Source organism: Melitaea cinxia, chromosome Z, assembly GCF_905220565.1.
Source record: "Melitaea cinxia chromosome Z, ilMelCinx1.1, whole genome shotgun sequence".
NCBI classification, from domain to species: domain Eukaryota; kingdom Metazoa; phylum Arthropoda; class Insecta; order Lepidoptera; family Nymphalidae; genus Melitaea; species Melitaea cinxia.
The window spans coordinates 7,234,377-7,246,386 of record NC_059424.1 but is presented as its reverse complement, the minus strand read 5'-3'; the positions used below and the strand labels follow the sequence as shown (position 1 = coordinate 7,246,386).

Below are 12,010 nucleotides of genomic sequence, written 5' to 3'. Positions count from 1 at the left end.
AAGCTGACAATAGTTTATTTATAATAATTGTTCAAATTTTGGATGGTACAATTTTGAAAGTTAATGTTAATTATTGATCCAGCAGCTGTAGCGGTCGCGGGGCAAGCAGTAGAGCTCGTAGGCGGAGTCGGAATAAGTTATTATATTCTTTTTCATATAATTTTCTAGATTTTTCTGGCAAAAGATTGTGAGTTAATTTTGTTGCCAATTCTAGAATATCCGGAGGCGTACAAATATCATCGTCGCTATCCATTTTTTAAACTTTTAATTTATTAAATTAAATTCACGCGTACGTGTATTGTCACAGTGATTTTGCTGCCATTAAAATCTAACCAATGAGAGCGCAGCTGCGCGCATGCGCGCGATGTTATAATGAGATTTTACGATATCGATGTGGATATTATACCATCATGTGAAATTGCTTAAATTGAGTGTTTTGTTGTCTGCGCTATAACAGTAGTAATTATAAGTCAAGTATTGGAAACATAAGTAGAATGTTACAACATTAGTGTAGATAAATTATATTTTTTCAACCATCCACCTCCCATTATACTGTTTATTTAAAACTTTAAAGAAATACAAAATTTAACAAGATTTAAAACAATGTGTAATGACGGCCTGATCACCTAAAGCGGTTTCTTAAAGGTGACCATGAGCCCTTGAGTTGAGAGAGGTGACTTTGAGTCGCCCAACATGATGGCTAGTAGTTACCGTAGCTTATAGATAGTTTGCAATATCAAAAGCAACGCAAGCGCGTAGCCAACCCAGTAGGAACCGACCCTCCCCAGTAGCTCGGGTCACCTTACTCGCCACAGGAATAAAACACTATTAGACCAATGTTATTTAGCTGTGATCTTTTGTAAGATTGTATCCAAAATTTTAACAAGGTATTTCCTGCAGTGCATAGAGAAGATATAATAAGGAAAAAAAAATCTGAAGTGTAGAAGATTTGTTTATAATTATATACATAATAAAATAGTAAAAATTTGTACAGTTTAGAGCGAAGGACTCGAATCCAGCTCCCAATAAATTAAAAAAAAAAAAAAATCTATCTCAATTAAATTTTTCTACTCTAGTACAAGCTGTGTTAAAATTTACCAGTTGAAGTACGTAATTCAGATAGATGTTCTAATCGGGCTAAGTGACAGTGATGACTCACTTTTACAACGCAAACTAGCTTTGCCGCGTGGTTTCATCTGCATTAATTTGAGGAAAAAACGTACTAAGCCGTGCAAGTTGGGCGACTTACACAGGCGCGCGGCGTGATGTCAATTCATTTGGTTTTACATTATCTTCTAAGATATGAGTTCAAAATAAATATTACAAAAGACAAAGTTTTCATTCGTAAGGATTGAAATATTCTGTCAACCCGCAGTGGAGCAGCGGAATGGATTAAGCTCAATCCTTTTCCTATATGGAGAGAGGATTACAGGCAGAATCGTAAGAATTCATATGCAGCTAGATAAAAATACAACAAAATCACTTATTATTAATTTTCTAACCGTTAATTCGCTGCAAAGCTATTTTTAAACTATAATATCTTCTAAGGTATGAATTCAAATCGAATAATGTTAAGAACAGATTTGTTAAAAAAAATACATGTAATGAATAACGTATTTATTTGAATAAGGATTTATATGGTTTCTATAAAACCACCTTCGCAAAAAATTCATCATTTTAGAACATTTGCTGGAACAACTTAAATCTTAGAACTGTAATTTCGAATAATTTAGTCTTGTATTTATTATATATAAAATTCTATAATTTGAAAATATATTACCAAAATGTTAGAGGGATCAAAAGCAAAACACACGAGGTAAAACTTAATATTTTATCTAATGACTTTGATATTATTATACTAACAGAAACTTGGCTTAATGACGGAGTATTTGATGGTGAATTTATTGATAATCGCTATATAGTTTATCGTAGAGACAGAAAACAGAGTAATACTAAAAAGGTTAGTAATGGAGGGGGAATAATGATCGCAGTAAAAAGTAGTATTAGTTCTAGTCGTTTATCACAGTGGGATAGTACTTGCGAGGATCTATGGGTGACAGTTGATGCAGTAATACAAAATAAACTTAGTCAAATAGCTATTTGTGCTGTGTATATACCACCACCAGTCAAAAGTGAAGCACTGAATACATTTTTAATTAACACCTCTAGAATAATTAACGCAAATGAACATGTGCTCATTATAGGTGATCTTAATTTAAGTAGTATATCATGGTCTGTATCACCAGAAGTAAATTATATGTACCCAGAATATGGTAATTGTCTTGGTAATTCTCTTATTGATTTTATTGAAGAAAATAATTTGAAACAATTTAATAACATTTTCAATTCAAATGAAAGATTACTTGATTTAGTCCTGACTTGTAATACGCATGTCAATGTCATCAAATACCCAAACCCTATCAGCATAGTTGACAATCACCATCCACCCTTATTAGTTAGTCTTGAACAAAGCGACTTAGCTAACATAGATGAAAAGACTACTGAAAGATTAAACTTCTATAAGGCAAACTATGGTAATATTATCAATGATTTAAATAATACACCCTGGCTTAATTTATTTTCAAATTGTTTTAATGTCAATTCTATGCTCACAATATTTTATAATAAAGTGAGGGAAATCATTGAAAAACATGTTCCTAAGACTAAACGTAAAAACAGTAAATTCCCTATATGGTATAACTATAAACTAATTTCCATGTTGAAACAAAAAAATAAATACAGGTTAAAATTTAAAATATTCAAAAACAAACTTGATAAAATTCATTTTGAATCTCTAAGAAACGACAGTAACAAGTTAATGAAGGAATGTTATGATAGATATATTGCATCAATTGAAGATAATTTGACGAAAAATCCTAAAAGTTTCTGGACTCATCTAAAAAATATGAAGCATTCAACAAATACATATCCCGCAAAGATGAAGCTTGGTGATAAAATTGCCACTGATGGCTCTAGCTTGTGCAATCTCTTTGCGGATTTCTTCGCATCAGTCTATGACTCGAGTGAATATTCACAAAATTACTCACATGTCTTGAATGTTATCTCAGGTAGCATTTGCAATATTAAAATTACCATTGAGGATATAATCAGAAAGCTGAAAGGACTTGATGTAAGAAAAGGATCAGGTCCGGACAATTTGCCTCCTTTATTCATTAAGGAATGCGCTGTTCCATTATCATTACCACTTCACTTAATATATAACAAATCTTTATGCACAGGTGTTTATCCTGAGATATGGAAGTTAGCAAGAATAGTCCCTGTTTATAAGAATGGCGATCGTGAATCTATAACCAACTACAGGCCTATATCAATACTCTCGACACTATCGAAAGTCTTCGAATCTTTGCTACATCCAATCTTGTCACGCCACGTTCACCATGCTCTCTCAGAATCTCAACACGGATTTATTGACTGTAGATCTACCATAACAAATCTAGCTAATTTCATGAACTTCGTTACAACATCTATAGATGCGTGTAGACAAGTCGATGCAGTTTACACAGATTTCTCAAAAGCATTTGACAGGGTAAACCACAAACTGCTGGTGGCAAAACTCTCAACTTTTGGCATAGGAGGGCCTCTTTTGTCTTGGATTTCTTCATATTTAGCCAACAGACGCTCATACGTTGTTATCAAAGGTCACAATTCTCTATTTTATCTCGCTGTGTCTGGTGTTCCTCAAGGATCAATTTTAGGACCATTACTATTTAATATTTTCATTAACGACATTACTAATTGCATCAAGAATTCCAAATGTTTAATTTATGCTGACGATTTAAAGCTTGCTAAAGAAATTACAAATAAGCATGACGTTAAGTCTTTACAAGAAGATATCAATAGAGTTTTCGAATGGTGTAAGTTAAATGGAATGGAGCTTAACCCTTCCAAATGTTCATATATTACTTTCACACGTAAACGATTTTTTGTTGAGGGAAAATATTTTATTGGTACGCACCAATTACAGAAATTGGAGTATGTTCGCGATTTAGGTATCACTATTGATGGTAAGTTACGTTATAATGTACATATTGATAACATATGCAGGTCTGCACGCAAGATGTTGGGGTTTATTTTTAGAAATTCTAAACAATTTAAAAAACTGAAAACCAAAAAAATTTTATTCACTACATTAGTAAGGAGTAAGCTAGAATATGGAACGCACATTTGGAACCCTAACTACCAGACCCATAAAGATAGATTGGAAAGTATACAGAGACGGTTTACGCAATTTTATTCTATTGGACAGGACAAAAGAATGCCCTACTACTCACGGCTAAATAAGTTTCGATTAAACTCACTCTCTAACCGGCGCAAGCTACTCGATATGGTATTCTTACACAAACTAGTGAATGGAACTGTGGATAATTCAGAACTCCTAAGCAAAATTTCAATTAACGTTCCCTCTCGCATACCACGATATCCCCTTTCACTATTTGCTTATAAAACCCAGAGAACAAACCTCGGTTATTATTCCCTCATCCCTAGACTGAGTAGGCTCTACAGAGAATTTACAGTTAAAAACAAGTCATTAGACATCTTTGCAGATAACTTAGCTGTATTTAAAAAGAAACTATTAAAGTCATTTGATTCCTCAAATCAAAAGTTATGTAGCACTAATATTAACTTATCTTAATTTATAATAGTAATAGTTATGTATTTAGTTCTTTATTTTGTTTGTATTTTTTTTTTTATTTAAATCCTATATGTTTAAAATCTTTTGATGCTGATGACTCAATTGTCTAAAGCGCATGCTGTAACTACCTTTAAGAGGAATTATATGTATATACTTAATACCTTTGCATATATCTAATTGTAAATTTTTTAAACATACAATTCTGTTGGTGGTTCTAATTAAATAAATAAATAAATAAACAAACTTTATTACCATAAAAACTAATGAGTTAACCTTAAAAGATAGACATATGCTGGTGAGGAACTTTTTTTAGAGCTTTAAAGGGCGATCAATTCCATCATTCATAATTTTTGGATACCTTTAACCAATAAATTTGTAACATATCTTGTTAATGTTCAGCTGCTAATGGCCGTAGCGTGATGTTAGATACTCTATAGCCTTTCTCGGTAAATGGACTATCCAACACAAAAAAAAAATTTTGAATTCGAATTAGATTAGCGCAAATTACATAATTAAACAAACAAACAAACTCTTCAGCTTTATAATATTAGTATAGATAAATTACAGACAAAAAATATATTATATGCTACTTACATATTAGTATGTATCAAGGGCTCATCTGTATACTTGTGGACGTTTACGATTGATCTATCTGCTTTGAGGTCGGGCGCAACTTCAGCGTTGTATATCTGGTGTTCACCGTTCTTGTTCGTCCATATCATGTTCACGGAGAAACCATTTGCAATTCCCAATCCCTCGTCACGAAGGATTCTTTCAGATTCTGCGTAATTCTTTGACGCTAAAAGAGCTCGCGTGATGAATGTACGTGCTGAAATTTAAAATCTCAATAAGTAATGCTAGATAAGAACTGTGAGTAAGAAAATTTATATATCTGTTACGTATATATTTTTCATTTGCCTTGCGAGTATTTCGCAATAGGGTTTAGAGAAATAGATAAGGAGAAGATACTCACGTGTGTTGCCAGGTTTAAGCATTAAGGGACTTAGGGTGTTAATAGAGAACACTAGACCGTTTTCATTATAGCCCATTGTGTAACCAGGTAAGTGGCCTGCATAGCACAGCGATGCGAACCTTTCTTCAATTGCCTAAAATTATAGTCATATTTAAAACTTTTATTGTCATGTTCGCAATAGTGAAAATCTATATTATTATATACAAAAATGCTCGTGTCACAATGTTAGTTACCATACTCCTGCGAAAAGGCTGGACTGATTTTTATGAAATTTTGTGTGTATGTCGGGTAGGTTTGAGAATTGGCGAACAACTATATATTTTTCATACCCCTAAGTTATAGGGGGGGGGGGGATTAAGTAGGTTAGCACAGCCAGGTCAGCTAGTCTTCTATATATACGTGAAGGAAAAACATTGTACCTCTTTTTACGAAAATTGCACGGACGGAGGTGTATGAAATTTCGCAAACTTATAATTTATATAGAGAAGTTGTGCAGAATGCTATTTTTTTTAAATTATGCAAAAAATAGAATAAATCGACAACTAGTTATTATAAATATGTAATTAAAACTTTTTTAATGACAGACATTAATGTAGATTTTCTGACATTTACCCAAAAACCTGTTCCATTACAAATTGGCGCGTTCTTAATACCGTATTAAAATTTTAAGCATTTTATTGGACTATTTTGCAAATATTTGTAAACTTAGTACAAGCAAATTTAAACATATAATATTTATCTATAGTCTTACTCCATGTTCTTTATCTTCTTGAGTAGGAATAATGTGAGCTGACATTATATAGAAATGATTGAGAGTCTCTCCAAATGCGTCTTCAGTGTGTCCAAGAACAGCCTGAAATAAAATTGCGATAAGAGAAATGTTGATTATTTAAAAATGTAGGTAATTTACCTTATTCTTCAGTTCCATTCAAATTATAATACTAGCTCGAATATTACTTATTAAAATTAGCTAAACATAATGATTAAAGCCAGGTTTCCACTAATCGTTTTTCTGTTATAGGAACCTGTCTCAAATATTTTTTAAACTTCGGTAACCACCTGTGAACAAATTTATATGGCTACATGTGTTCGCCAACTTTGTCTGCATGTTTATTATTGCTGAAGATTATCGAACATTCTGTTTATTGATGTTCTTGCTGATCTAATTTGTGTTCTGTGTGAACGTGTTAAGCAAAATTAGTTAAGAGTTGCGTAGCAACGATGTTCGTGAAGAGACCAGAGGATGGAGCGAGTGACGGCGAATAAGAGTGTTATTAGCTTGTTGTACTTCAGTTTGCAAACTCGAGTCGAAGCGTATTCACAATATTTAGTTACTAGTATAGTTACGTCCATATACACAAACTAAACATTTAACGTTCATTGTTCGATGTTTGTGTTCGCTTGAATATAAACTGGGCTTTATCACCCAACAATATATTTTCTCCACCCTTACCTACCGCTGTCATAAGTAATAATAAAACATAAACAGGAATTATATAAACATTTTTTTTAAAATTGGTTCAGCGATAATAACACCATTATTTTATTGTGTTTTGTTTTTAAATTTTAAATATTAGCGAGTAACTTACAGAATGAATGAATATATACTATATTAGAAATAAATTGAATATGACCGCTGAAATCCGGATGGTTACATCTTATTTATAAATCTTATAGTAAGAATTAGAATAGTTTATTTTAATAAGACAAAAATGAAATATTTTGTAACTATTTGTGTTAAGCTCTTCTTTGTAGTAATGTACCCGCTTAGGTCCGGATGTGTAATATATGTAACGCTTAACATGCAATATTAAAGATTATTTAATTTAAATATTATTAGTTAATAGTACGAATCCATTGTAATTAAATATAACAAATTACTAACGCTTTTAGGAGTTTTAATTGCCAAAGAGCTGCAACCCCCTGTGTCGTTGCGAGGTAAGTGGTTGTCGTTAATTGTTCCAATTATGTCATCCATTTGCAATAGGAAAAGCTGAAAATAATACATGAAGATTGAGAAATTTTTACAATTGTGATTAAAATAAAAATATTTTACATCAATGTTTTACTATATTTTTTGCTTCCTGAGAAGAGTATCAAATCGTGTTAACAGTATCGAATGTGGCAAATGAAAGTTTTTAAATGTGATACATATATTTATGCTTTTGATACAGCTGAAATATATGTTTGTCTTTATGGAGGTAAAGCCGTCGTTTCTGCTCGTTATCAAAAACCACGTGATTACTACCATTACTCATTATATGGCTATTATATGCAAACCTGCTGTACAGCAGCGCGAGCATTTAGACTTTGCTCGACTGTGGGATGTACAGACTGTTTTAGTTTATACTAAATATTATTTCGTGATCGTGAATCGTGAAACATTATTTTAGTTATAGTTAAAACTAAAGTTAGATTATTAATAAGATTATAAACCTGATGGAACGGCACATTAGCTCCGTCTGCGACACCTTGCATTTCCTTTACGTAATATGGGAACCGTTTCTTCATGTTTTCAAGTGTCTTATCGTATGCTTCCCTGCCGATATCCGTTTTGTATTCTCTTTCGAAGTCTCTAAGGTTCTGGTATGTTGCCAGGAAACTCTTGATGATGGATGCAAAGTTACGTCCCTGAGAAAAAATGTTAAGGATTAAAAATCTATACTAATATTGTAAAGCGAAGAGTTTTTTGTTTCATTGTCTGATCGCGCTAAACTTAGTAGCTACTGGTACTAATTGAAAACATCTTTTATATTGGATAGTCCATTAACCGAGAAATGCTATAGGGTTTATAAGATTTTAGTACGTTTTACCTCAAATTAACCGCCGGTCTTAGTATAAAATGACAGTAGATACACATGTCTTTGAAATATTGTTATCGAATTCACCTTAACTCAGCCTTAGACCTGTTGGTTTTTGCTTTATAATTTATATTTACTTAAATGTCAATTAATTATAATAAGTTGATTATTTTTAAATAATGATATGGCACTCTATTATTTCGTTTGTGTAAACAATGGTGTTTATGACATTTTAACAGCCTAAAAGATAAATTTAGTCAGTTCAGCCTATCGCAGTCCACTGCTGAACATACGCTTCCCCAAGTTTCCGCAATTTTCATCTAGCCTCCACCAGCAATCTTACGTAGATCGTCGGTCTAGCGAGATTGAGGACGTCTCACCCTACGTTTAGAAAAACGCGGTCCCAACTTCAGGATTTGTCTGCTCCAACGCCCATTAGTTCTGCGACACAGGTGACCAGCCTACTGCCACTTCAATTTGCTTATTCTGTGGGTTATGTCGGTTACGTTTCGTTTTCTCGTGATAGTTCATTTCTAATCCTATCTTTGAGAGAGACCTCAAGCATGCCCGTTCCGTTGAACTTTGAGAGACTTTAAACTTGTGGTATAGTCCCTCCATCAGTGTCCACGTCTTAGCACCGTATGTTGGAACAGCCAGGACGCGTTGCTTGAAGATTTTTAGCTTCAATCATAGCGGAATTTTCGAAGTGAAGACTCGAAGTAGTCTATCAAATGCCACCCAGCCCAATCGAATCCTCCTACTGACTTCCATCTTGAAATTGTTCCTGTGGTGAGTACAGTGACCAGGGCTCCTGGTGGGGATTGGGGGTAGCATCGGCAAAGCGCTAGCAATTCATGTAGTGTTGCAGGCGTCACTAAGCTATGGTAATCGCTTACAATCAGGTGAGCCGTACGCTTGTTGGCCGACCTAGTCGTGCAAAAAAGATTAACATATTGTTGCATTTCATACACACCAAATGTAACATTTTTAAAACAAATTAGAAGAACTGTTATAAATATTAGTAAAGAAATCTCAAAGAAATCAAAATGTTGAGATAACGATATGACATTACTGTTCGCAAAAGCAGATTTTTATTTTTGGTATGCAATGCCGCTTTAACAGATAATTATTAATTGTACAAAATTATTTTTTTCAATTGCAGATATATAAATTTTTTTTGTGGCCTCTCTTCTCGAGGTAATTTTAATAGATGATTTGATAGCTAGTTTTAAGTGAAAATATCGATAATATTCGCTAATATCTTGAGCCAGCATTCGCAATAGCAGTAATTATAAACGTAGGTATTTTATAAGTTGTTTACTAAATTACTTTAAGAATTATAAAAAAATAATCTGAATTAACGTAAATATAAAAAGTATTTGATTATTATAAATCTACAAAATGCACCATTATACACTTTTTCAAATTCTATGCACCTAATACTAAGTAACAAGTGACACTTTTAAAGTTGCCTATATATCTAAAACAATTTTTCGTTACGATTATTAAAACTAAATTGTTTGTTTTCTAGAAACTGTTCATCACATACATTTACATTTCTTTTTTATACACAGTGCAAAATACAATTTGGTTCCACATAGAATTCGTTAAGTACTTAATTTTCACACAGTGCCTGGCCGTGGCTTATATATTAAATAGGAAATTAATATATAAAACTTACGATGTCAAAACCAACGTCATAATGGGAACCTTGAAGGTACAGCACGGGAACAGCACGTCGCCTGCCTATTTTCTCCTCACCTAACACTGTTCCTGTAAGAAAAGAAACGTAATTGTTAGTATAATGAGATACCGACGTAACACTTGCACCGTATCATCTGTTTACAATTGAAAGGTCTTTTATTAAATATTTTTGACAGTCTATTATATCACAAGATACAGTAGGTCTTGTCTGTCTATAAATATTAATGTGTCGTAAATAAAATGCATTATTCGAAACGGCTGGATCAGTTCAATTATTTTTAATACATATTTTTTTATTGTTTGTCAAAGGTTGTAACGGAATGAAAAAATAAAGAAATTTGCGTCGAACGTTGCGTTATTTCAGAAGACGCAAATATTATTTTTCAACTTTAAGCGTTTCGCACGTCGCAAGATAGGACAACGTTCGTTGGGTCAGTTATTTTATCAATAATAAAATAATTGTAGTATAGAACGTAACTACGTCTGAAGTAATATTGTTATATATTTTACTATTTTTATTATTTACTTTGTTTGTAAAGTAAGCATTTTATATAATAGATATAAAATTTATTCTTTACTTTACAATTTTCTTTATACAACTAGGTCGGCAAACAAGCGTACGGTTCACCGATGGTAAGCGATTACCGTAGCTTATGGAACGCCTGCAATACTAGAAGCATCGCAAGCGCGTTGGTAATCCTACTGAGCTTCTTCTTCTGTTGAGCTTCTCCAGATTTTGAGCAGGACATACCCTCCTCAGTAAAAATTTTCGGAATGCCAATTACCCGATGACGTTACACAACCTAAATTAAAAGTTTATAACAAAAAAGTCGGATAGTTAGATAGTCAGTGGTCACCATTTGCATAAACATAATATTTAATACGATTTTCTAATGCGCTACTTGCCTTGAAAAATGTGTAGTGTGCTAACGTCTCTTGGAATACAAAGTGATCTAGGCTGTCTGTTATTATTGACTCGTTGGTAATGTAATTTTAATTGTATGTTGTTTTGGTATCGATACATATAATAAAACTGTATATATCGATACTCCCGAAGAAAAAATTATCTCGATCTCGATAAATCTATCTGCTAGAGATTAAAACAAAAACCACTGAACGGATTTTTATGAGGCTTTTACTTATGGACAAGTTATAATAAAATAATTATTTCTAACTTAATCGTTACTTAAAAGCGGCATAAATAATGATACATTAAACATTTATCATTATTACTAATTTAAAAAAAAACCTAATAAGAAAAAAAATGTATGTCTCAGCTCGACACGAGACTGGAATTGACTCCAGACTACTATTTAACTGTTTCTCACAAGGGACTTTCAGCCACTCTCAGGGCAGGTCTCAGCGTTACATGTTAAGGTTACTGCTTCATAAGATTTCACTTTCCATATTTTTTCACACCTTTGGCCTTACATCCTTTCTTAAGGAGTAAACATTAAAAACTCATTATAAAAGTAACTTTTGGGACGACATAGGCAGATGTTTGAAGATGCAAACTCGGGCACGTAAGTCATTAATAATGAATATTGTTATAAAATAATATAATTTATATATATACTTTATTGCACTTAAAAACAGAAATACAGATGGAAAATTGATGGCAAAGGTGGACTTATCCCTAGAAGAGATCTCTTCCAATCAACCAGTGGTCGTGAGAGAGAGTGTCATATAGCGGGGGATTTTTGCCAGTTTTATAACCTTATTTATACTTAAACTAGCTGACCCGGCCAACTTCGTATCGCCTAACACAAACTTTATCGTATGGTATTAAAGTTCAAATTGACTTTTAAGTATTATCACAAATCTTTTGTATGGGAGTATAGAAAAGTGTTGTTTCTAGACTTTTTCAGGAAATTTAAA

General features: G+C 32.8%; 1 protein-coding gene across 1 annotated transcript in view; it reads right to left on the bottom strand.

The window, feature by feature from the left end:
- Positions 1 to 12,010, bottom strand: part of LOC123668519 — a 60,238-nt gene that overhangs the window by 1,696 nt on the left and 46,532 nt on the right. Inside the window, exons 2-7 of the mRNA XM_045602253.1 lie at positions 10,110 to 10,201; positions 8,064 to 8,258; positions 7,513 to 7,620; positions 6,379 to 6,480; positions 5,628 to 5,760; positions 5,249 to 5,483 (exon numbers count right to left, since the gene is read on the bottom strand). Coding sequence (XP_045458209.1) covers positions 5,249 to 5,483; positions 5,628 to 5,760; positions 6,379 to 6,480; positions 7,513 to 7,620; positions 8,064 to 8,258; positions 10,110 to 10,201 — 865 coding nt within the window. The remainder of the gene's footprint in view (positions 1 to 5,248; positions 5,484 to 5,627; positions 5,761 to 6,378; positions 6,481 to 7,512; positions 7,621 to 8,063; positions 8,259 to 10,109; positions 10,202 to 12,010) is intronic.